General features: G+C 39.8%; 1 protein-coding gene across 3 annotated transcripts; it reads left to right on the top strand.

Moving 5' to 3' along the window:
* Positions 1 to 62: 62 nt before the first annotated feature.
* LOC146647571 (WD repeat-containing protein 37) lies at positions 63 to 22525 on the top strand. 3 transcript variants are annotated; one of them, XM_085388764.1, is made up of 15 exons: positions 63 to 1134; positions 4026 to 4193; positions 9197 to 9293; positions 9606 to 9701; positions 9826 to 9890; positions 10914 to 11000; positions 13447 to 13582; positions 13857 to 13928; positions 14147 to 14191; positions 14511 to 14587; positions 14666 to 14906; positions 15939 to 16080; positions 17022 to 17156; positions 17412 to 17526; positions 17723 to 22525. In XM_085388764.1, the coding sequence occupies exons 2-15, from the start codon at positions 4056 to 4058 to the stop codon at positions 17852 to 17854; spliced, it is 1578 nt and encodes a 525-aa protein (XP_085244890.1). In that variant the 5' UTR covers positions 63 to 1134; positions 4026 to 4055; the 3' UTR covers positions 17855 to 22525. The 3 variants fall into 3 exon arrangements, with proteins under 3 accessions (XP_085244890.1, XP_085244889.1, XP_085244888.1); XM_085388763.1 differs by lacking the exon at positions 10914 to 11000 and having other exon boundaries at positions 14669 to 14906; XM_085388762.1 differs by lacking the exon at positions 10914 to 11000.
* The last annotated feature ends 242 nt before the right edge of the window (positions 22526 to 22767 follow it).

The following is a 22767-nucleotide window of genomic DNA, read 5'->3' as shown; positions in this document are numbered from 1 at the left end:
TTATATTCCTGATTTGAAAATACTGGTGATAATTGTCTCAGTTGTGCAACAGTTGTGCCAATTTTGCAGCACCAAACGTGCAGTTTTGTTGCACTGAAACGTCACGTCCAAACTTACTTTCACATTTTAATAACACATTTTCTTGCTTGTGTTAAATATGCACCAACATGTTTTTCAAACCCTTTTAGTTGAATGTTTCATTTTTTTCATAACAAACATGGACAGTCCTACCAATCATCTCTTTTTCTTTTCTTTTTTTTAGTTTAATTTCATGGTTAATTTTCAACTCTTTTTGTTGTGATGGTTCACATTTTGGTAGTAACTGTCTCATTTCGGTTGTTTTTCTCTCTTTGATCCTTTTTGTATGACCTTTTTGCATCTTTTCCTACAGTTGTTTTTTGATACTGTTTTGTGTTACATTTAGATTTTTTTTATTTTACAGTTTTAGCTCATTTTGCATCTCTTTTTACCCCATTCTCTCTCTGGGGTCGTTTTGTGTCTCCTTGTGATAGCTGTTCATGTCTTTGTGCTATGCTGTGATTATTTGTCATCTCTTTTTACCACCATTATGTCTATTTGGGGTCGATTACTGTCACGTTTTTGTTTGTTTGTTTGTTTGTTTTTTTGTCATTTTACGGATGTGTGTTTTCTGGGATTTTTAAGACCTGGTTTTAGAGCTTGGACCTTTTCCTAGACCCTGTTCATTATGTCCATTATTAGAAAGCATTTACACCAGCATGATTAAAACCGCTTTTAGTGCTTTTATTATATCTCTGAAATGGCTTCATGCCCTAATTTAATTTTCATGAAGCCAAATTTACAAAAACATGTAATTTATTTGTAAAAGCTCCATAAATTTAGACTAGTTTGTTTTTATGTGGCGACAATCAAGAAAACAAGAAACTAACAAAGTCTGGATGGAGTTTTGCTGTGACCGGCGTAGGCTTTTATTGCGAAAAAACCTCGGACCGGAATTGGCTTCGTTATCTTTTCTCGCGTAACGGTACCCGTCTGCTGTCAACGCGGATTTTGGACAAAACCTGCGCAGCATTCTCAGACCTTGAAGAAAATGTTAGCGACGACATCAGTTCCCATCCACTCCCGAAATAAAAACGAGTATTTGTAGACTTTCTGGTGAGTTGGCCTCCATGTTTGAGCAGGTTATTTTCACCGTTAGCCCGTTAGCATGCCTGGCAGCACCAGCTAATCGGGGAAACGTTAGCTTGGCTAAGCTGGGCATCGCCGCTTTAAATTGTCTAGAACTGCTAATGTTAAGGTCCACTTTTTCCCCCAAGTATTTTCGTTCTTTTTAAAACCTTAAATGCTATTTTTTTTTTAAATAAAAAACATTTTATCCAAATGTAATGCAAGATAATGTCACCTTAGCGCTGTTTTCTTTGCGCTTACACCAGTGACAGTCAGCAGGAGGAACTAGGCACCAGACAGCTAAACAAGGCTGGTTTTATTCCTCAGAAACGGGCAGTAACGGATAGACGACTCTCTGATGTCTGTGATAGTTTCAGCCTGACTGGTGATTTAAAAACGCATCTTATTTGCATGTTTTAGTATCCAGACACCTTTGTGTCAACTCAAGGACAAATGTAACACACACCAGGCTCAGATGTGTGTGAAGACTGATTTGAACATCCAAAAATTAATCTTCCTTTCGTGTTTCTCTGTGTAGTTGAACCTAAATTACTGTCCTTTCCTGAACCTAATCCAACTGTTTTGTTGGTTAAATATAACTGAGTAGTTTTGGTTCTTAAATCCAACAAAACTTAAAACCGAAAAAAATAAAATTAAGAGGTCGACGATGACTGTTGGTTGGCACACAGGGGCCAGACCTCTTTTCTCGGTAGAAAGGGTAAAGTCATCCAACGCAACCTGGCGTTCTTATCACCTCAGCCGACTTCTGATAATCTGTTTCTGGCAGTAAGCAGTGAAGTGTAAACATTACTCAAACCTCAGAAATGTTCCTGGAGCAAAACACACACATAGGCTTTTTGTGTAAGTCAGATGGGGTAAGTAACTTGTCATTCGTAATATTTAGATTATTTTAAAATACATACATCTCAAGTGATGGGTCCTGATGAATGTATGATCAGCAGGCTTTCTTTTAACATCTTAGAAATTATTCAGCTGCATAACAAGTAGGAGTGGGCAGGATGTTGATCATCCGCTTCTATCATGGTGTGGGATTTTGTTTTGTAGTTATGATTCATGATAAACAAGTTAAACGCCAACCTGAACACTTCAAAGAGGAAAATATTCTGCTCTCTCTCACTGATTTATGAAATGACAAGAACGAGTCAGTGAGTGCTGCCCACCTGATTTTTTTTCTTCTTCTCTCTCCTGTATCTTTAGAACATTTAATGAAGTCATGAAAAATGTTGCATTCATTTTAGTTACAGCCCTTAAAATGACTGACCTGGCCCACCCTCATAAGGAGACATGAGTGGGTGGATGTCAACTCCATAAAGTTATGTTCCTTGGGTAAAATATGTGTTTTTAAAAAAATGCCCAAGTATAAAATCATCTAAAAACACTGATTTTCTGGCCACTTGTGCCATGATAAACTGGTATTGGCATTAACGGTGATATTAAAAGAAAAATTAATATTGGGTTAAAATTGCTCAAATGACAGGATCATAATTAATCCAGTGTTGGGTTAAGGACTTTGCAGTTCATCAGTGACTCTGTTTTCTTTCGTTAAGTACTTTATTGTAGCCACAGATAATTATGCTTGGAGTAGGTATAAAATTAACTTTACTGAAGTTCTCTTATAATGCAAATTAAAATGTTTGACATTTTGACTCAACTTTATGTACTTCAGAGGTTTGTACCTGAGGCCTGGGCTCACAGATCAACAACTCCTCGTCCTTCTTTTCCTCTTTTGTCCATTCTTCTATTTATTACACTAAATTTGACATGAGACCTTTTCTTTTTCTTTCTTTCTTTTTTTTACTTGCAGATTTCATGTAATTGCATCTCAGAGCCATAAGTAACCCTATTTAAAACATTTAAACTGTTGTCACTCCAGAGAAAACACTTTTGAGTGTTCTGCCGTCTCTGGCGTCCTTCTCTGGTGCTGTTATTTCAGTTTCCTCTGTTGGAAATTCTGATGCTTTTTTAGATTTAATATTGTAGACCTTCTGTTTTCTTTTTTAAAATAAAACTTTAACTGCTTCCTTTCTGGTAAGCTTACAGGTAAACTGGTTTCCTTGGGTAGAGAAAAGTGGGTGTGGCACTATGCAGATTGGTTTGAACAATCCGGGCCAGAGCAGGCCTGCCAAAAGGTCCAATCCAATGTAATTTTCTCTGTATTTTGTCATGAAGATTAATGTTGTAATAAATAACCGAAGGGTTAATGTTACCTGAGACAGGATTTTATTACAGTAATATATCTTTGTAATCTGGAAACAATTATTTTGTTTCTCCAAAAACCTCTCTGCCTGTTGCTTCATCCATTTTACAAATGTATTATTTGTTTCCAGAATGAAGTTAAAAAGACTGAATATTTCAGAGGTTTTTTTTTTTTTCATATATTGCATGTGCAGCCGTTTCTTGCATAAAGTGAGAACATTTCTATTAGTGAATGTAGCAAATCTACATGTCTAATTATTGAATGAGCTTTTGGCTGTTGTGAAACCATAATCTTTTTTTTTTCTTCCAAATATTGCTCGTCTCTCACTGGAACATTTCAGCTTCTTCTAACAAAATATTGAACACAGACAGTTTTCAGTTTCTGGAGCTGAAAGAAAAGGTTGTGATGTGGTTGTTAGCTTCTCAGTTTCTATCCCAGTGGGATTTATTAAGCGTGCTCGCTGAGCAACACTCTGTTTCACACTCATTCACTTTGTCATTTCACACATTCACACGTGGAAGCTGCCAAATAAAACCACTGCCAAGTGCAGTACTTGGCAGTGGTTAGGATTTCGTCTTGATGCTTTGCAGTGAGTGAAGAAGACTGGATCTGTTCTCTTCGCCCTTTGGTCAGCCTCTCTTTTGTGATTTTATACTTTCAGTCTGTGGTTGCATCAAGTTTGAACGGAGGGATGCCAGTGGAGAGCGGGAGTAGCGCTGCTGCCCGCCAGGCCAAGCAGAAGAGGAAGTCCCACAGCCTGTCCATCCGCAGGACCAACAGCACTGAGCAGGACCGCTCCGGCCTGCAGAGAGACATGCTGGAGGGACAGGTGATGATTCCTTAAATTGTACCCTGAGAACGGATGAAAACTGCCTTGTATTTCCAGCTACTCCTCTGGAAACTGCACTCCTCTGCTGTCTTTCAGCATTAGCCTGCTGCTGTCCTGCTGTTTCTGTGAGCACCCGTAAGCACTTTGGTTGTAAGCCTAAGCCAATTAGCTTTTAATACAACCGTTTAGAGGACACATGATGGTTTATATTGTTGCTGGCTTGCCACAATTACTGGATGAGTGCTGTAAGATTGTTTTCATTTAGTGGATAAACAGATGGATTTAGAACAGGCTGAGCCATTTGAACTTCGCTCGGGTGGATCGTTCAGCTCAGTGGTGTTTGTTCCTGTTTCTCAGGTGTTAAAAACCCTGCTCGCTTTCTCTGTGGCCTGCCAATAAGGAGCTGAAATACTCGTAGGATGCAGGGTAAACACAGCTTACCTGGAGGTAATTATCTGAATCGAGAGTAAATCAAGAAAAAAAGGGAGAGGGAAAGGATTAGGAGCCTCTGAATTAAGACTTGGCTTCAGTTAGAGGTGCACATGTAGAGCAGGGAGAGTTAAAGCCTGTTGAACTGAAACACAGTTCACTGGCTTGTCTCACCTGCCTGGTGTACCTGTAATCTAACCACTTACAAAAATCACTGAAGCACCTTTTTATTGCAGTTTCTTAAAGGATCAGTGCATGTCATTTATTTGCCAGGGAGGCATTTTAGCATTTGGCTTTAACATACTGTCCAGCACCTTCAGATAAAAATAAAAATATCAGGATCGTTTGTTCGGGTCTGACAAAGTGCTGAGCTGCATCTGTAAAGCAGGGTTTGCTGCTTCACGTGGATTAATGTTGTCCTCGTGTGAGCCTTAATACGTGAGGGCATTGTTGGCTCAGCCCATACATGTGGTTTTGGGTTTCAGTCTTGACTGACTGTGTTGAACACACTCTGCCATGTAGACTTAATAGATATTCAGACCTGTGTTTCATTTAGGTTGGCAGGATTTTTTCCTAATTAACTTTAGTGTTTTTATATGAAGAAATTCAGTAAAACTTTTTAATAACCAGGTTTATTATTGCTTTATTATTGCTTGTTTGTTAATGCTTGGTCAATACATGATTATCTTACTGGTGGATATAAAGTTGCAGCTGATGGTTGTAAAACATTGTACTCCCCGTGGGCCAAACGCTCAGGCAGCCTGCTTCAGACAGGTTTTTTTTTTTACTCTTGGCTCTGTATGATGTCAGTGATGTGGCACATGATGAATATGATTGTCTCAGGCGCACAGCTCTGTCTCTGAGCACCTGCTGTTCAAACCTTTTATTTGTAAGAGACAGCTAATCAGAAGAAAGTTCCCTTAAAGGGAGCAGAAAGGAAACTAGAAAAACATAATCAAAACTGATAGTGAACAAAAAAAAGGATTATTTTTGATCTATGTTAGTAGAGTCCAAGAATCAAAATCAATGTGCGTTTGTTTCTTGAGTTAAGGTAATTTATTGTTTTATTTTTGCATTTGTATGTTGGTCCTTTTCACATGTCACAGTAGGAAAAGCACAGATGGAGGTCTTTATCACTTTATGACCATTCAGCAGCTCTAGTTTACTGAGACACCTGAGCGTAGCGGTAACATTGATAATGTTGTCAGCAGCATCCGTGCTTTTCCTGCTGCAAGAAAGGTTCATAACCTTAAGAAGAAGAAATGGTGCAAATTTCTTAAATTGCAAATCTAAAACTCCCTGAATGTGGAAGCTGAACTTGTGATCATGCAGTGAAAAGAGGTTTAAATCTGTTGCAGATTTAAACCTGCTGAAAGCGCCTGTTTCTAACCAGACGTGGTGTAATCCCTTCCTCATGACTTTTTGTTTTCTCACTCTGGTCCCTTTTGGTCTCAGTCCTCTGATAATCTGGAATCCTTCATGAGAATGGAGGTAAGTTTCAGGTGTTTCGCCCTCTGTGTTTCAGATAATAGTGTAACTTCCCTCATAGTTTGTAGAGCTTTAGCATTAGTTGTATACGTTTGGTGTAGTTTAGGCTTGATTAGTAATAGGTGGAGGTGAGGTGTGGTCGTTGCTGCACTTCTACTCTCCTTAAAAAATGTGACTATTTCTAGATTACAGGATGTTTTCTTTTGTGTTTATTTAAATAATATCTACATTTTGCAGTTACAAATAAATCAGTGTTTGTGACCTGTTTAGTATGTCTTTGAGAGAAGATGGGATGTTTTCAGCTCTGTGAACTTGAGGTGGAAAAGTTGTTCTTATGCAAATCACAATAGTGCTGCTCTATGTAAATAATGATGCACATGAAGGATGTGACTTCAATCTTGCATATGTTTCTACTGATGTGAAGAATCAGCAGGTGTTTGAATCTTACATCACCTTCTTTATATACTAATCCTGAGTCTGTAAGGAAATAGCCTAATGTATCAGTGGATTTTGGTTGTATTCAAAATCTGTATCATGCCTCTTTAGACTCTCCCTGCATTTGTAGGTATCGCTGTCAACTTGCAACAAAGGTTACAGGAAATTCACCAAATGTAAAGCTTTTATTTGAACATCTGTTTACTCATGTGAAAACAGAAAAATAATAGTCATTAGTTATGTTTCATTTCAGTCGGTTCCTGGCTGAACTTGTCTGTTGGAAACATGTCACTCTCCAGCACCTGGCCAGTGTATTTACCCAACATTGGACCCGCTGGTTATGTTGAATCCTGTGGGATCAAGGCTCATATATGTTAACATATTCTGACTTCTCACATGTGCGTAAAATGTTCTCCACACCGGTAATAAGGATTAATATAAAGGAATTTGTCTTTTGAGCATAAGACTAATTAAAAACATAAGATTGTTTTGCATTTTGCCCTCATTTGATTCATTTTAGGCAAAGATTTTCAGTCGTTTTGGACTTTGAGATCTCATACCTCAGTGTGCTCTAGTCTGTAGACTTGTGGCTTCACGCAGCAGTACATGTATCATCATGCAGCATTGTGTCGTAGTCAGCCCTCTTTTTTTTTTTTCACGTCATTATCTCAAATGTAGCACAAACCCTTTAGCCTTTGAATGCTGACCCACGACCGATTTCTTTGTAAGTAGCTGCGAGCACAAAGGCAGTCAAAGAAAGAAGGCATGCTTTGTGCAGAGTACACAACGAAGAGAGCTCCACACACTGACCCGTTTCATCATGACTGGCCAAAGCTTGGAGATCTCTTCCACTCCGTGCTTGTGTCGAAGCTGCTGACTCAACTACAGACGGAAAGCGACACAAAACTGTTTACTCGCTGTGAAAAAGCCTTCTCAGGTGGATTCAAATCTGACTTATAACACTTGATTTTTAAAGCACTGGACATTTTGTCAGTGCTTTTTATGTTTGTTTGTTTTTTATTATTTTAAATGACTTTTTTAACAGTTGTTTGAGGATGTACCCTCTCCTCTCACATACTCTTCTCTTGTAAAGTGCTCCTACAGACTATGACAAGGTTAATCTTTTTATACATTTTTGTGGTCATCATCTTTGGAGGTGATGACTTTTGCCCTCTCTGTACATGTGCTGGCTGTCGTTAGGGTAGAGTTCATCACCAGTCATGCTACATGTGTCCAACTATGCTGTTTTTGCAGGCATGCTCAGGCGCAGTGTGGAATGCCTGACGTGAGCACACCCTCAGGTGTCATATATTTCATCATAGTTTTTGTCCTTGGGTATTTGTTTTTTACTTATTGTCGAGTTTAGTTTATTAGAGCTTCTAAAGCATGAACAGTTGTCTGCCTCTGTGTTGGTCTTGCTTGGTGACCTGACCTCTGAGCTGGATAAGGGGTGAAGAGGGAGGATGGATTTATTTATTTATTTTTTAATCAGAGGCAGTTACTGTGCAGACTTTCCCATCACATTATGTTGCCTTTGGGAATAACCTCTAAAAAATGTCTGAATTTGTGCACGCTTACCTTTTTTTTTTCTTTTTTTCTTTTTGTGTCTTTTGGGTTTTTTCTGTTAAATCTTTTGTGCTTTTCATGTAATTTAAAGAAACTTGAAAGCTACAGTTATCAAATGACTCTTAACCTAAACTGCAGTGATTAATGTCCCATTGATGGACATTTTTTAAAATCGTCTAAATATCAGTTTAACCCATGACATTCTTTAAAAAAAAGTCAGATATTGTGTATTTATTTTTATTTGTATATCAGTCCATTACAACACATTATAGATTATTTAAGGAAGTTTAAAGCACATTGTAAAATGGGATAAAGAGAAATTCTGTCTAGAGTTTCCTTTTATAGCAGCAGTAGTCTTGCAGAATGGTATACATTTGTCAAAGCCTGTTTGTTTGCCCTATAAAAACACATTCAGACCTGTAAGGCACCAAGACCTCCCCAGTGCTCTGTAACCATCTCACTGTTTCTTTCACTTTTATGGATGATTTTACTAATTCTTTCCTTCTTTCCTGCCCGAGCCTGAGTTCACGATTATTTCCTTCCTCCAGGTTTATGGTGTGATAAGAGGCTGTTCCTGTGCTTTGTTGCAGTAAATTTGTGCTGTTGGTACCAGATATATAGCCTGCTTGTTCTGCAGGCTTTCTCACTCTGTAATGTTGTTTTCGTGCTCAGAGAATGGATTGAAATCTATGGGAGAACTCTGCAACAGGATGGTAGAAGTTTACCTTCCTAGGGAAAACGTCTTTGTAATGCCTTATTTTTGGGCAGCGCCAGCAAATGTCTGAAGCATTTTTTGTCATGTTTCACAGTCAGTCCTGATGCATGCTCAATGATCCAGGTTAGAAAATGGCACAAAGTCGATTCTATTCAGGGTAATGAAATCTTCCTCCCACTGAAAACATCCAGAGGAAGCAGTTTGTTTGCCCTAGTCAGTGAAATTAAGTTAGATATAATTTAGTTAATCCTTCAAAATAAGTGGGCAGAGGCACGTCAGTAAGGTGGCCAAGTGACCAGAACAGCTTCTTTGGATAATCCCTCATATTTCCACGTTTTTTTAATGCTCTCCTTTTTTCCACCCTCTCCAGGACTCCAAGCTGCCTCTGTCTCTGAGGAGCAATCTGCTGGACCTGTTCAGTCAGATCGAGAGGGAGTTTGAAAACCTCTACATAGAAAACCTCGAATGTAAGTTCCCATGAAAGCAGAAGTGATTGCTCTAGCTTTTGTAATAATTCACTGTGCAGCAAGAGACCCAACACAAAAACGAAAGCAGTTTGCATTTCTTAATTTTATTCAATGCATTTAACTTTTTTTTTTTTATTGAGATGCATGAAAAAAATGATAAATTCCTACAAAATAAAATGAATTTATCAGTTTCTGTGGCCAAGTAAGCAGAAAGCTGCTACTCAGCAATGGAGAGTAACTTGCTAACCCTGCTGTGGTGAATAAAACGACACATTCAGATGTCTTTTAATGCGCGACATGTTTGACTTTCAGTACGCAGAGAGATTGAAACACTGAATGATCGCTTGGCTGCAGAGGGACAAACATTTGAAGGGGCGGATTTAGCAAAAGGAGCACTTAAAACAAAAGGTGAGATTCATGTACAGTTATGTTATAGGTAGCATAGATATATTACTCATCTTTTTTTTGATTGTTTTAATCCTCTGACCTTTGACTTCTCTGACTTCTTTTTGTTTTTGTATGAAATTCACAGCGAGCCACAGCACCAGCCAGCTCTCTCAAAAGCTGAAGACGACCTACAAGGCCTCAACGAGCAAGGTAAATCGAAAATGTTTGTAAATTAAATTGTTTTATGTATCTGATATTATAAGTTACCAGTTTGTAAGGTTTTGGAAATTTTCTGTAATTATTGCTTATTAAACAGAGTTTCTGTAAATCCTTCCTTCACAAAAGATCTGAAGTTCAGTTTTTGTGAGCCTTTGGGTGCTTTTCATTATACTAACGTGTTTCCTCATTTCCTCCAACTGTGGCTCTTCCTTAAATGAGCTCAAAATAATTGATATAAATGACCCCAGAACTCAGATAAAAGGTAGTTACTTATTAAATACTTGAACTGACAAAAATAGCTGATTATTATTATTAGCAGTAGTAATACTGTTTGTTTTAATCTATATTGAATATTCCTTTTAAACCTTCCAATTTATGTACAAGTGTCTTCTTCTTATAAGTTCTCGGCTGTTTATTTACCTTCATTATTATAACCTGAAGGGTAATAAACGGTGTGGCTGTGTAAGCGTGTCAGTGGTAAAATAAACAACTACTTTGTGTGATGATTCAACATTTTGCCATAAAATTATTTCTTTATTTCAGGTTTATCACACATTATGTGTGATGGCACATTATTCATATCATACATTTACCATGTTCTATTATCTGTTGATTCTTACTCACAGCACAACAAAGGAAGCACAGTGAGAGTAAACTGTGCCGTGTAGAGGTGCAGCTCGTATACGTCACCTCAATTTAAAAAACAAACAAACAAAAAAACAAGACTTCAGTATAGATGCATCATTTCTGAGCCATGGGAGGAGAGACGAAGCTCGTTGGCATCATGAAGAGCACCCTTAGTCTATTTTTAATATTATTTTGTCCATCTCAATTATATAAAGAAAACAACGCAGTAAAAATGTTCAGTGTCACTTGTTTTGCGGTCAGTAAAGACAAAAATTTGAGGAGGTTTATTTAGCGCCTGTTTCCGCTTTGTCCGTGTGAGCTCACATGACTTTTGAATGTTAAAGAAAAGAATTGCTTTGCTTTCTTTTTTCACTTTTTTGCTTGTAGCCGCGTTCAAATTCTTGCCATGCCAGAGTAGGTGGATCCCGCAACTTCAGCGTAACCAGCTGGGAGTTGTGGGGTGGAGACTCATGGGTAACTTGTTGATTTCTTCCCCTTGTGTGCCAATATGCATGAACAGCCCAGCCAGGGGGGCGAACCTCCCTCCCCAAGAGACTTGGTCATCCAAATGTAGGCTTTTGAGCTTTTCTCTCATTACCTGCGTGAGATAAACCAGCTCTTTATCATCTCCCTAACGGGCCTTTTCAGTTGCACCTTTTTATTTCGTTTTATGCCGCTACCGTCGGCATTCACATAATGGTACACTGTGGAGGCATCTTTAACACGGACCAGCTTCAAAATGCTTTTTGAGGAGCATTTCCTGGCTGCTGTAGATCATTGCTGGCAGAGTCACGTGTGTGGCCTGCTCAAAAGTCTTTGCCTATAACAGATTTTGCTTTTTTAAACAAAAACGTTTAGTTTTTACTTGGATTACTTTTTAACTGTCAGTATTAATGGTGACTTTAAATATTTGGGTGACTTAAAATGACAGAAAACCCAAACATATCTTCATATTTGTTTTAAAACTTGGCCGTAGGAATCCCGAGTTACTTGAACTTCCTCAATTAAAGTAACAACCCAGACAGAACGACTCATTTTCCTGGTAAAAACATGAGGTATGATCACAGTTTTTAGGGCATGGGACTCTAAAACTCAAAAGCCTTACCATAGCTGTTTTATTTATTTATTTAATTTAAGATCCCCAAGTGGGAGTAGTCAAAATACTATGTATTAGAAAATACTATTTTCTAATACATAGAAAATGGGGACTCTTCTGTTGAAAACTGCTCAGCTGTAGCTGCATGTCCAGCTCTCATCACTGCTGATGATCCTTCATCAGAAAGTTGATGTTTGCTCTCTTTGTGAGTTTGAGGACTTTGGTGGCCAGAATGATACTTATGCAGAGCAGCCTGAAACCAGCAGCCGAGTGGGGGACCCCGAACAGAAGACCAGCTGTTATTCATACCGTGGAGTGATATATTAAATAAATAATTCACACTTTTAACTGATTATTTTACTAAGAAAAGCAAAATCTCACTGTGGCTGTGGCAGCCTGCACTCTGACACTACAAACTGTAGAGAGTCACTGCTCCATAATTCTTCTGCAGCGCTTCGCATTTCCTTAAACCTCCCCAAACGTCCCTGTTGCTGCTTTTTTAAATGTAACATGGTGCGTTGATGTTACAGGTGCACAAGTTATGGATTAATATCATTCCCAGTGTTATAACAGAAGACATAAGAAATTACTTGCTTCATATTATTTATTTATTTTTGTACACGAGAACGTACTGCTCTGCTTGCTAACAATCACAACCGCTGGTTCACACCCTGTCATCCGTTTGACTATCATTTGTTGTCTTCAATCCTTCAGATTTTGTTTAATGTTTCTCTTGATTCGTGTATCAGATGATTGATTTCTGTCTTGATGTTCTCCTACTTTGTTTCAGTTGGAACTTATTTAGTGGTCTGTGCCCAAAACGAACCAGAAGTCCTGTTTGTATCATCCCCATCTTTAATGTAAACGTCTCAACAAAATCTTGATACAGATGACAAAAACTACTCCTCGGTTTCGTGTCTAACCATAACTTTGGCCGCTTTGTTTTCTTTTTTCCTCCCTCTTTTTTAGTTTTAGTGATCCGCAGTACTGATACCGTATGAATAATGCGAATGCTTTCATCTGGGTTTGTCTGGTAGTTTGTTTTAAAGCTCGTCTGAGTGTGCGATTGCCAGTCTGATACTTCAGGAGCTTTAAAAGAAACAGGAACAAAGATATTTTGGTAAAAGCTCTTGAACCCAGTGAATAACACTGCTGTTCACCAAAGCTAATTAGCACTGGCATACTATAAGGACCCTGCTGAGCAGCTCCTCAGTGATCCTCAGTCCTGCTGACCTGCTTCCTCCCTCCCTCCATCAGACCAGGGTTCCTACACAGCTCGAGAAACTGATGGCTTAACAATAAAATCTGTGATCAAATTGAACTTTAGATTTAGTAACATCTTAAAACTTTTATCCCCTTTAAAGAATAAAAAACAAACAAACCAAAATGCCAAAGAGGGGCCCAGAGAAAGATGACAAGTGTCAGGAGAGACAGTGGGGTCAGGGATTTGGTTTGTAATAACAGAATTATCAGTTATTTATTTAGTTTTTAATTTAGTTTCAGTTAGTTTCCAGAGCGAGTTTACACATTTCAGTTCAGTTGATTGTTTAGTTTTTATTATTTCCATTGTTAGTTTTACATTTGTCTGGGGCCTCACACTGGGTGTGTTGAAAGATTTGACCAATTCGGAAAAGACTTAAAGACATTTCTTACATATTTTTATGTAAGACCCCTCAGTCACCTCTAGTGACATTATGGATCCTGGAATGTTTGGGTTTGGGGGGGTTTGAGAAGGTGAGGTGTGTAGGAATCCTGTTAGGGACACGTCTGGGATTATCTGGGATTTCCTGGTCAGTGTTAACATTGGCTTGATGTTACCATCAGATTGTGTCCAGTTTCAAAGCGACCACGTCCAGAGCGGTGTGCCAGCTGGTCAAAGAGTATGTGGGTCACAGGGACGGCATCTGGGACCTCAGCGTCACCAGGACCCAACCTGTGGTGCTCGGGACAGCGTCTGCAGGTATTTTCTTTTATGCTCTCGTACTTTATTTACGTCATACAGTCTTATTTTTTCTTCATTTCTGTGGCGGTGGTTTTGTCTCTAGCTTCATCTTCTGTCTTCAAACTCAGAGGTTCATGTGTCTTTATCTTTCCTTCTGTTGTTTACAATGTCAACATATTTAAACATGTTTAAGATCTTTTTTTTTTCCTTTCCAAGCTGAGACCTAAACTAAAGCGTGATGGACAATTGTTAATAAATAAAAACTCAGACTGTCCTGTGTGCTTTCCAACAGACCACTCTGCTATGCTGTGGAGCATTGAGACGGGAAAGTGCCTCCTCAAATATATGGGTCATCAAGGATCAGGTAGAGTTAGAAATGTCCAACCCTGGAATTGCTGAACCAGCACGTGATAATCTCTTCTGTTTAAGGAGTAGATCCTGCAGCATTGTGACCTGCTAAAATTGTTATTGCACAGTGATTAAACAGCCATCATAAAACTGGCAGTCAGAAAAACATTACTTGGTATACTATGCCTCAGTGGTGTTTGTCATGTGACAGAGTGCATATCTGTGTCTCCACAGTGAACTCCATCAAGTTCCACCCCACTGAACAGATGGCTCTAACAGGTAACCATCGACAGTATCAACATAACTAAGAGTTAAAGCTGAAGCAGCCAAATCTGTGTTGCGTGTACTTATTGCAGCAGCTGGAAAAATAAAACTGAAGTGAAATATTGTTTCCATACATCTGAGAAACCATAACCCAGACACGAGAAGGCTTCTGCAGAAGGACTGAACGTGTCAACGAATAAGTGCTGTTGTCTTTTTACTGCTGGTTTTAACCATAAAGTAAAACATGGACACAAATGGAGCATTATTTCTTTTTATTAGTTTTTCCTTGACTCTCAGCAGCTGTTTTACCCCTTTATCTCTGCCTCCTCCACAGCATCTGGAGATCAGACAGCTCACATCTGGAGATACATGGTGCAGCTGCCGACTCCACAGCCTGTTGCTGATATCAGCGTAAGCTTTCCCCCTTAATATTTTAAAACTTGTTAGTGTTCCTGTCGTCAACGCCTCTTCCTCTCCCTCCTACATCAGCAGCAGACACCCTGTGAAGACGACGTGGACTTCTCAGACAAAGATGAGGCCGACGGCGAGGCGGAGGGGCCGAACGACTGCCCTTCCATCCGTGTGGCGACTACAACTCTCCGCAGCCATCAGGGTGTGGTGATCGCTGCTGATTGGCTGGTTGGGGGCAAACAGGTTGTGACGGCTTCCTGGGACCGAGCCGCCAATCTGTACGATGTGGAGACGTCAGAGCTGGTCCACTCACTCACTGGTAGGAAGACGAAAGTATTGAAATATGAAATATTGTGTTTATTATAAAAATGTGGAGCCCACACTGAGAAAAATATGCCTTTCAATCTCTCTGAAGTTGACTTGATGACATTTTATTAGTTGAGTTGAGTTGACCCAACTTCTGTGAAGTGTTTTTGGTTATATTGTCAGATTTGGTTAGTTAGAGCAAAGCTGTGGTTCTCCTTTCTAGTTGAAAATGAACTGTTTAAACATTTCAAATCATCTGTTCTGCACTACAGTTATGAAATTCTGCTTCCTTTTATGGTGCTGATCTTATTTCATTGGCATGTATTTAGTCATCTCCCTAAAGTAGATGTTTATTATCTCAGAGATGTAATTGTGTTGCCCTTAATTCTTTCAGTTTGTATTTAAAACACAGATGACCTGTACAACTTGGAATCTGCCATTTTTGAAAAGCAGGGAATCGTAAATCTTCTCCCAATTACGTCAAAGCAGAAGAGGAATGCAGTGAGAATGTAATCGGTTTAAATCGCCACAGGCCTCCTCTGCTCCTGAGAGGAGGCCTGTGGTGTTTCTAAGGCGTGTAGAAATGTAGTATCAGGCCCCACGTTTGTGTAGTTTCAGACAAGAAAGTATTTTACCATATGTCTAAATAAATCATTATTTCTACTCGCTTATCAAACTATAACATTCAATATTTCCTAACGTTTTTGATTGCCTCTGTGATGGACGTGCTTACACTTGCCTACTGATGTCATGTCAGACAGTGGAGTTTGTATCTGTCTGACTGATGAACAAAAACCAGGAAATTGGGAGGGATTGTGTGTCATTAAAGGTGCTGCAGTCAGTTTTGAACTGGGCGGTGTTCAGCCGAATGAAGGTCTCTCTGTGAAATTGGAATAAATTAAGATATTAAACGGGAGATGGTGCAGTGTAGCTGCACTGGAAAACATTCCTCAGTGTAAGAATGGCAGCTTTTAAAAAGAAAGATAAACATGAAGGGAAAAAAGGAGGTGTGTATGCTCCTCACTGTGTGCTGCTGTCTCTTCAGGGCACGACCAGGAGCTGACCCACTGCTGCACACACCCCACCCAGCGTCTGGTAGTCACCTCGTCCAGGGACACCACCTTCAGGCTGTGGGACTTCAGAGACCCGTCCATCCACTCTGTCAACGTGTTCCAGGGGCACACTGAGTAAGCCGAACACCCATGCATCCATCTCTATCTGTTGCCTTTATGGCAGGTGGTTCATAAAGAGCACTTTAGAGTGCTGTAGTACAATTAACCACAGTGGAGTGGAAGCCCAGTTATTTTGCATTGGTGTATAGATGCATACAGCTATGTCTCAAATAATGCAAACTTTCATACATGTTTCCTAACGTGTGTGTTGTATTAGGAATAGAGAGTTTGGCTATAAAGACAAAAACCTTTTTCAGTACCATTTTTAACGGTCATTTCTGTTGCTGTAAGCCACAGTAAAGATGGATATTTTAATGAGGGACTTTATGGGGACTAATAGTCAGTTCTCATTCCTGAGTGCTGGTGCTGCTTGGTTTCAGCTGCTGGCATATTTGTGCACAAGCTCTTCTTTGCTGGTGACAAACCTGTGAAATGAGCTTTGCACACAGCAAGAGACTAACACTGACATGGTCACCAGAGAGGGTGGAAGAAAATTCAGCGACCTGTTACACGTGACGTTATGCTAATGCAAAGTGGGCGGGGCTGGAATTACTGTTTGCTTCTCAACTTTAAAGCAGCTTATTGGAGCTACTACCAAGGGAGTGAAGGAAAGCACAGATGGATATAAGATTAGGTGGAAGATAGATCTATGTAATCAGAGTTTGTTCTTTACAGTGACCATCTATCAACTTCAGAGTGAAGCACGACTAGTAAATCATTTAATATTTGCACAGGGCTTTATACCACCACTGCCCCTTCACCCACTATCTTTACTGATGATAGATATCTGAAAGAAATCCACTATAAAACATTACGTTTTCAGTTCCTACCTCCTAACTGCAATTAGGAGGTAATGGAAACGGTTACAGCGGCTTTAAAAGGAAACAGAACAAGAAGCTGATGAAATGAAAGTTTTCTGAAGTCTAAACTGGACTTGTTTTCTCGTCCTGTGGCAGCACGGTGACGTCAGCAGTGTTCACAGTGGGAGATAACGTGGTGTCTGGGAGCGACGATCGAACCGTCAAAGTGTGGGACCTGAAGAACATGAGGTCGCCCATAGCAACCATCCGCACAGACTCTGCAGTCAACAGGTGTGTAAACCTGTTTATATTTATGTCATTAAAAAGTAACGATTATAGGAAGGAATACATTAAAATGACTACGCAGGTCTACTAAAAATCTACAAATGTATTTATAAGGGAGCAGAATTGAGCTTAAAAGGCTCAGTTTTAAATGTCACAAACATACGCGTCCCTGCTCTTTCAAATATGAATGTGATTTGGCTCTGATTAGACCATATACTGCAGATAAAGCCTGACCCTGTGTTCCCTGTTTACTCCTTTCAGGATCAGCGTGTCGGTGAACCAGAAAATCATCGCTCTTCCTCACGACAATCGGCAGGTCCGGCTGTTTGACATGTCCGGGGTGCGACTGGCTCGACTCCCACGAAGCAACAGACAGGTGAGTGCGAGATTTACCATTTAAACAAAAAACAAAGACTAAACCTCCACTAAGAATTTAAGCCACAGAAATAAAAATGAAAAGTGCAGCCTCTTGAAATTTTCTGTTTACTGCTTAAGAACAAGGATGCTCAGGATCCACGTCAAAGTAAAAATGTCACCCTCACAGCTGCCGCGTCTTCTGTTTTATGATTTAGGGTCACCGGCGCATGGTCTGCTGCTCCGCTTGGTGTGAAGACAACACCACCTGCAACCTGTTCACCTGTGGCTTTGATCGGCAAGCCATCGGCTGGAACATAAACATCCCCGCTCTGCTGCAGGAGAAATGACCTCCTCCTACTGTCACCTTACAGGGAAATGCCACCAAAAGTCTGTTTGGAATATCAAACACTGAAACCTTTGAGTGGGGTTAAAAGGCGGCTGGAGAAAACTTGTCTCGTACCTTTGTGTCGATGAAAAGTTGTCTCATGTTGTAATGTACAGGATGAAATTCCTGTCGTTTCCAGCAGCCGTCTTTTGAGCCCACGGGGGGGTCGGTATTTGTACTCGATGTCCTTTGAGCTCTGTTCTCCTCCTTTGTTTGGGGTAAAGCAGAAAAAGGCCTTGCACTTGCTGTCTACTCCATCTGTCACGCTCACTAAATCACCGCTGCCAAAATATACAAAACACATTTGTGGTCTTTGCGTGGAAGTGATTTAACATCTGGAAAAGAGAAAAAAAAATCCTGTGCATCTCTAATGAAAAAAGCACACGAGCTTCTTCTTTGCCGCGAACAAAAACGCATTCTGTTAATGCTAAATCAGATCTGTGACGTGCTGACGTTTCTGCTTGATGCTGATTTAAAATGCAATACTCTAAATCTAATCTGTGCCACTAACAGCAGATTCATGCTGGACAAAGACAGCGGTCTGCTGCTTTAAAGGATCCACTCATTATATATCATTAGTTTTCCCTGTTTAATACACTGCAAGAGTTACATCAATGAAAACTTATTTGTGAAACTTGTTTACTTTCTGCGTCACGTACATTTCCTAGGTTATGATGCAACGTGGCAGTGGAAGCCCTCACTGCTGGAACGCTTGAGTCTCATGTCCTGCACTGGGATCTAACAAAGCGTTCGTTTTCAGCATTCACTATTATATTTGACTTTTTTTTTTTTCTTCGTTTTTCTTGGAAACTGAAATAAGTTTCCAAACATTTTGTTTGGCTCCTGGCTCTGTCTGTAACTCGCATAATAAATGAAAACCAATAGTTATGAGAGTGTAACTGAGGACCAGTAAGCTACAATACAGGCTGTAAAATGACTCCTGCGAGTTCTCGATGTGAGCCTGCCGACGTTCATCCAGTGGCCGCTTGTTGGTGAGCTATCATGAAACTTTAGCATGTAGCTAACAATTTTACAAGAGTAACTGGTACTGCAGCAAAACATTACACTACTCCACATAACCAACTGTCTGTTTGAACTATAGACTGTATATAAAAGATGCATGTAGCCACTGTGATGTCACTCATTGGTTTTAGATGAGTGTATTAGCGACGGTTGCTCGGAGCCACCGTGTTGGTATCCAAAAGGCACCAACATGGTATCGATGTCCATACAGTGACCTGTGTTGCAATACCTGTCAGATAAAGTCGCCACACCTCCAATTTTGAAGCTAACAGTAAGCAAATGGATGGATATAGGAAAAAAAAAAAACCTGTGTAGAGTTGTTATGGGGGAGGAAACTATCTACTAGGCTATAAGCGTTTTTCGCTATAAACAGGCTCTTTAATGCGGTAAAGTTGGGCATTTTAACACGGCGCTCTTTGTGAATTCACTCACTTCTGGAGCCAGCCTCAAGTGGACAGTAGTGGAACTGCAGTTTTGAGCACATCTTCAGTTTTTAGCTCTAAAAGTTGCTACTTATTGTTTATGGATATTAATGTTAGCTACTTGCTACTAGCTAACGTTGCATGCTAAATAATGTAGACTCTTCAGTTAAACCATGTTGGGTTTATTATTAATCCTCAGTACATAACCCCTGACTGCTCGTTGCTGTCATCTACTGCGAAACCTAGCATTGAGTCTAGCAGTGAGTCATGTGCAGGTGTGTTACCAGACTACGCTGATCTATGACGCAGTAAAGCATCCACTGGCCTTGTTCGTGTTTCAGAGCCACTTTTGATGTGTTGGTCCTATCGATGTTTAGGACATTTGTACTACTGTTGTTTTGTTTGTTTGTTTCACATCACTGTTTGGTTTTTGCCAAGGCTAACATGGGTCAGCATGCAATGACTCTTTGGCATCCTGCATTATTCATCTTTTTTCTCCGTTTCCTTGTTCTCCACCTGGCTTCCAGTAGTTTGCTGGTTCTTCTTCTAGTCTTTTTCATAGTTTAACCCATTCAAGAATTCTCTAAATTTAAGTAGCTGTAGTAGCTGGTATTTGACCCTGAAACAAGTCCCACATTGACAAACTGGCAAACCGTCACCCTAAAACTTCCCGATTGGTCCTGTGGTGGAAAGTTTTTTTTGGTGTGATGATGTCACAGCTATGTCAAAGCAAGCATAAACAAGTGATGCACTTTTTAAAAAAAGTATCTGTTACAGTTTTTCTTTTTGCTGCTGCTGTTGGAAATAAATGTTTTTCTGGTAACTTTTGGCTGTTGGTCAGCTGACATGGTGGCACATAACCTGAAGGACTTTAATGGTCAGGATGGTGGTTTTGAAAAAGGGTAATATCTCGTGCTGGCAGCACAGGGGTTTGTCTCACTCCAGTTTGTGCAGCTCTGTTTGTGCTGCAATGTTCAGGACGAACCTTTCCTCGCTAGAATTTTAATTAGAGACTCACTTTTGTTTGGAGCCAGTCGGTGTTAAACAGCAAAATCAGGATTTGCTCAGATAGAAATGAAGATTTCATGTTTGTTTGTTTTTGTTTTTTTCCCTGTGTGTTTATCCCAGATCCAGGAATCCAACAGGCATGCACTTTTTTTTCTGCAGTGCAGACATCTGATAAAGGAAAAAAAACATCCACTTTAAATGAGCATCAAAGAAGTGTCGTCAAACGTAGAGATCGATCTGTTGAAATGTTCCCTTGTCTGCTCAGTCCAGCTGTTGTACCAATGCCTGACATGATTGTAAAACCTTTTTGTAGTTTATCGCAGTGCCCTTTAGTGAATAGTGTTGAAACGATATCGTGGGGATTCTCTTGTGTGTCACATTTTTTTAATGGTACTTCAAAACAAGTGAGCACTGTTGCGACGTGTTTACTGTTACTGGCTTCGCTTTCCCACTGCCACTAAAAGACTCAGCCAAAGCTGCATTTGAGGGAATGGGAGACTCTGTAGTGTGTGTGTGTGTGTGTGTGTGTGTGTGTGTGTGTGTGTGTGTGTGTGTGTGTGTGTGTGTGTGTGTGTGTTCCACTCGTGAGTTACAGCAGTGACACAGTAAACAAGCACAATTCATGTAAAACTTATGTTTATAATTGTGGAGCGTTCACTGGTTTGTAGAAAGCACACTGATATGATTAACATTTTATCTCTTCAGTGGGAACAAAATACCTTTTTATTTGTTTGTTTGTGGGTAAACATGGTCGAGCTTTACTGCCGCCTTTTGCAACCCTGAATATTTACTTTCCAGCAGAACTGTTTGATGATAGAAGGTGTGAAAGGATCATTAGTCTGAATAAAGTGAAACAAGCACAGAGGTCTGAACTTCAGTGTTAGTTAAAGTTTAGGGAAGCCTGCCACAGAGGCTGGAACAGTTTTAAATATCAGGCTGCAAACATGTTTGTTTCTGCTTGGTTGGACATCGTGAGACCATTTTTCAATCTTCTTTTGTGTGTGTGTGTGTGTGTGTGTGTGTGTGTGTGTGTGTGTGTGTGTGTGTGTGTGTGTGTGTGTGCGCGCGCGCAAAATGTTGAACTCCTCTTACTTTAACATTTGTGTCACAGACTGTGATATATTAAGAAAGGTTGGCTGTACGTGGCTGCAACGTGTTTCTTTTTTTATAACATGACACGTTGTTACCACTTGTCTGGTGTAACTCAGTTTTGTTGCTTGATAGTGATTTTTTTTCATTCACATTCACAGAATTCATTTTGTCACTTATGCCAGGGAAGACGCAGGCAGAGGTTTTGTTTTGTACATTTTTTTTGTGGTTTCTTTAGAATTGTTTGCACAGACAGGATTTCCTTCCAGTATCAGCATTACTCATATTTATTTTGTATTAAGCTGCATATGTTGTTATTGTCAGAGCTTTTGCTAACTTACGAGAACACAAAGAACTTCAGAGATCAGTGAAATCTAAATAAATGTGCTAGGAGTAGGAGGTTGATAGGAAATCTCAAAATTGTATCAGGAAAAAATGAAAACTGATTCGGAAAATGACGAGCAGCGCTCTCAGGCTGTTGTGCAGGGCTGTGCTCTGATGTTGAAGATAAAGTGACGCCACACAAGAGACTGAAAATGGACTGATTACATGAAGTAGATGAATAATCTGTAGTAAATACCGACGCGTTGTATTCTTATCTCGCATGTATATGCAGAGGTGGTCATTATCTTTAAAGTTGGGGCTCTAATCTGTTCCTCCGGCCGTCATCCCTGGTTTAATGACAGAACATTTGTGTGTGTGTGTGTGTGTGTGTGTGTGTGTGTTTCCTTGTTGACTTTTTCACTGCACTCGACTGCTCTTTCCACCAACACTGAGCCACTTTGTTACCACCTTCACGACTCGCCAGTTTTAACCGAACGTTAAGTTTCATCTTTCACGCCATCAGAAAAACCCGATCACTGAGCATCGCCCGTCATTAAGCTGCCATCCTGAACCCTCGTCAGACTGTGGTCTCCCGGTGTTTAAACTGTGTTTTGTGTGGTCGATGTAAAACAAAAACACAACAGCTCACAGTTCTCCAAAAAAAAAAAGAAAAAGGAAAATGTTACTGAGTTTTGTGGATTATAGCTGTGCAACGAGGAACAAGCAGTCGCTTGTGAAACAAAAATAAAACATTTGTGCTGTTTGAACATTTGCTGTCTGATTTGTGTGTGCGTATATTGTGTTAATGTCTTGGGACATTTTTAGGACGGAGGCTTTTATTTTAAATTTGTTGTGCATTTGTAGATAAAAACAACACAAACTAACACAAATAATTTTATTTCCAGTGATAAAAATAGTTGACTAATATAGAAGACAATCTGCATGTCTAATAATGGAAACTTCATAGTATCCAACACCGATGGCTTTCATAAGAAGTTCTCTTTTAGGT

This window comes from Rhamphochromis longiceps, linkage group LG18 (genome assembly GCF_057381845.1).
Source record: "Rhamphochromis longiceps isolate RC_006_pf linkage group LG18, R_longiceps_female_GT1.1, whole genome shotgun sequence".
NCBI classification, from domain to species: Eukaryota; Metazoa; Chordata; class Actinopteri; order Cichliformes; family Cichlidae; genus Rhamphochromis; species Rhamphochromis longiceps.
The sequence above is the reverse complement of the archived record's forward strand: the minus strand, read 5'-3'. Positions and strand labels throughout refer to the sequence as shown.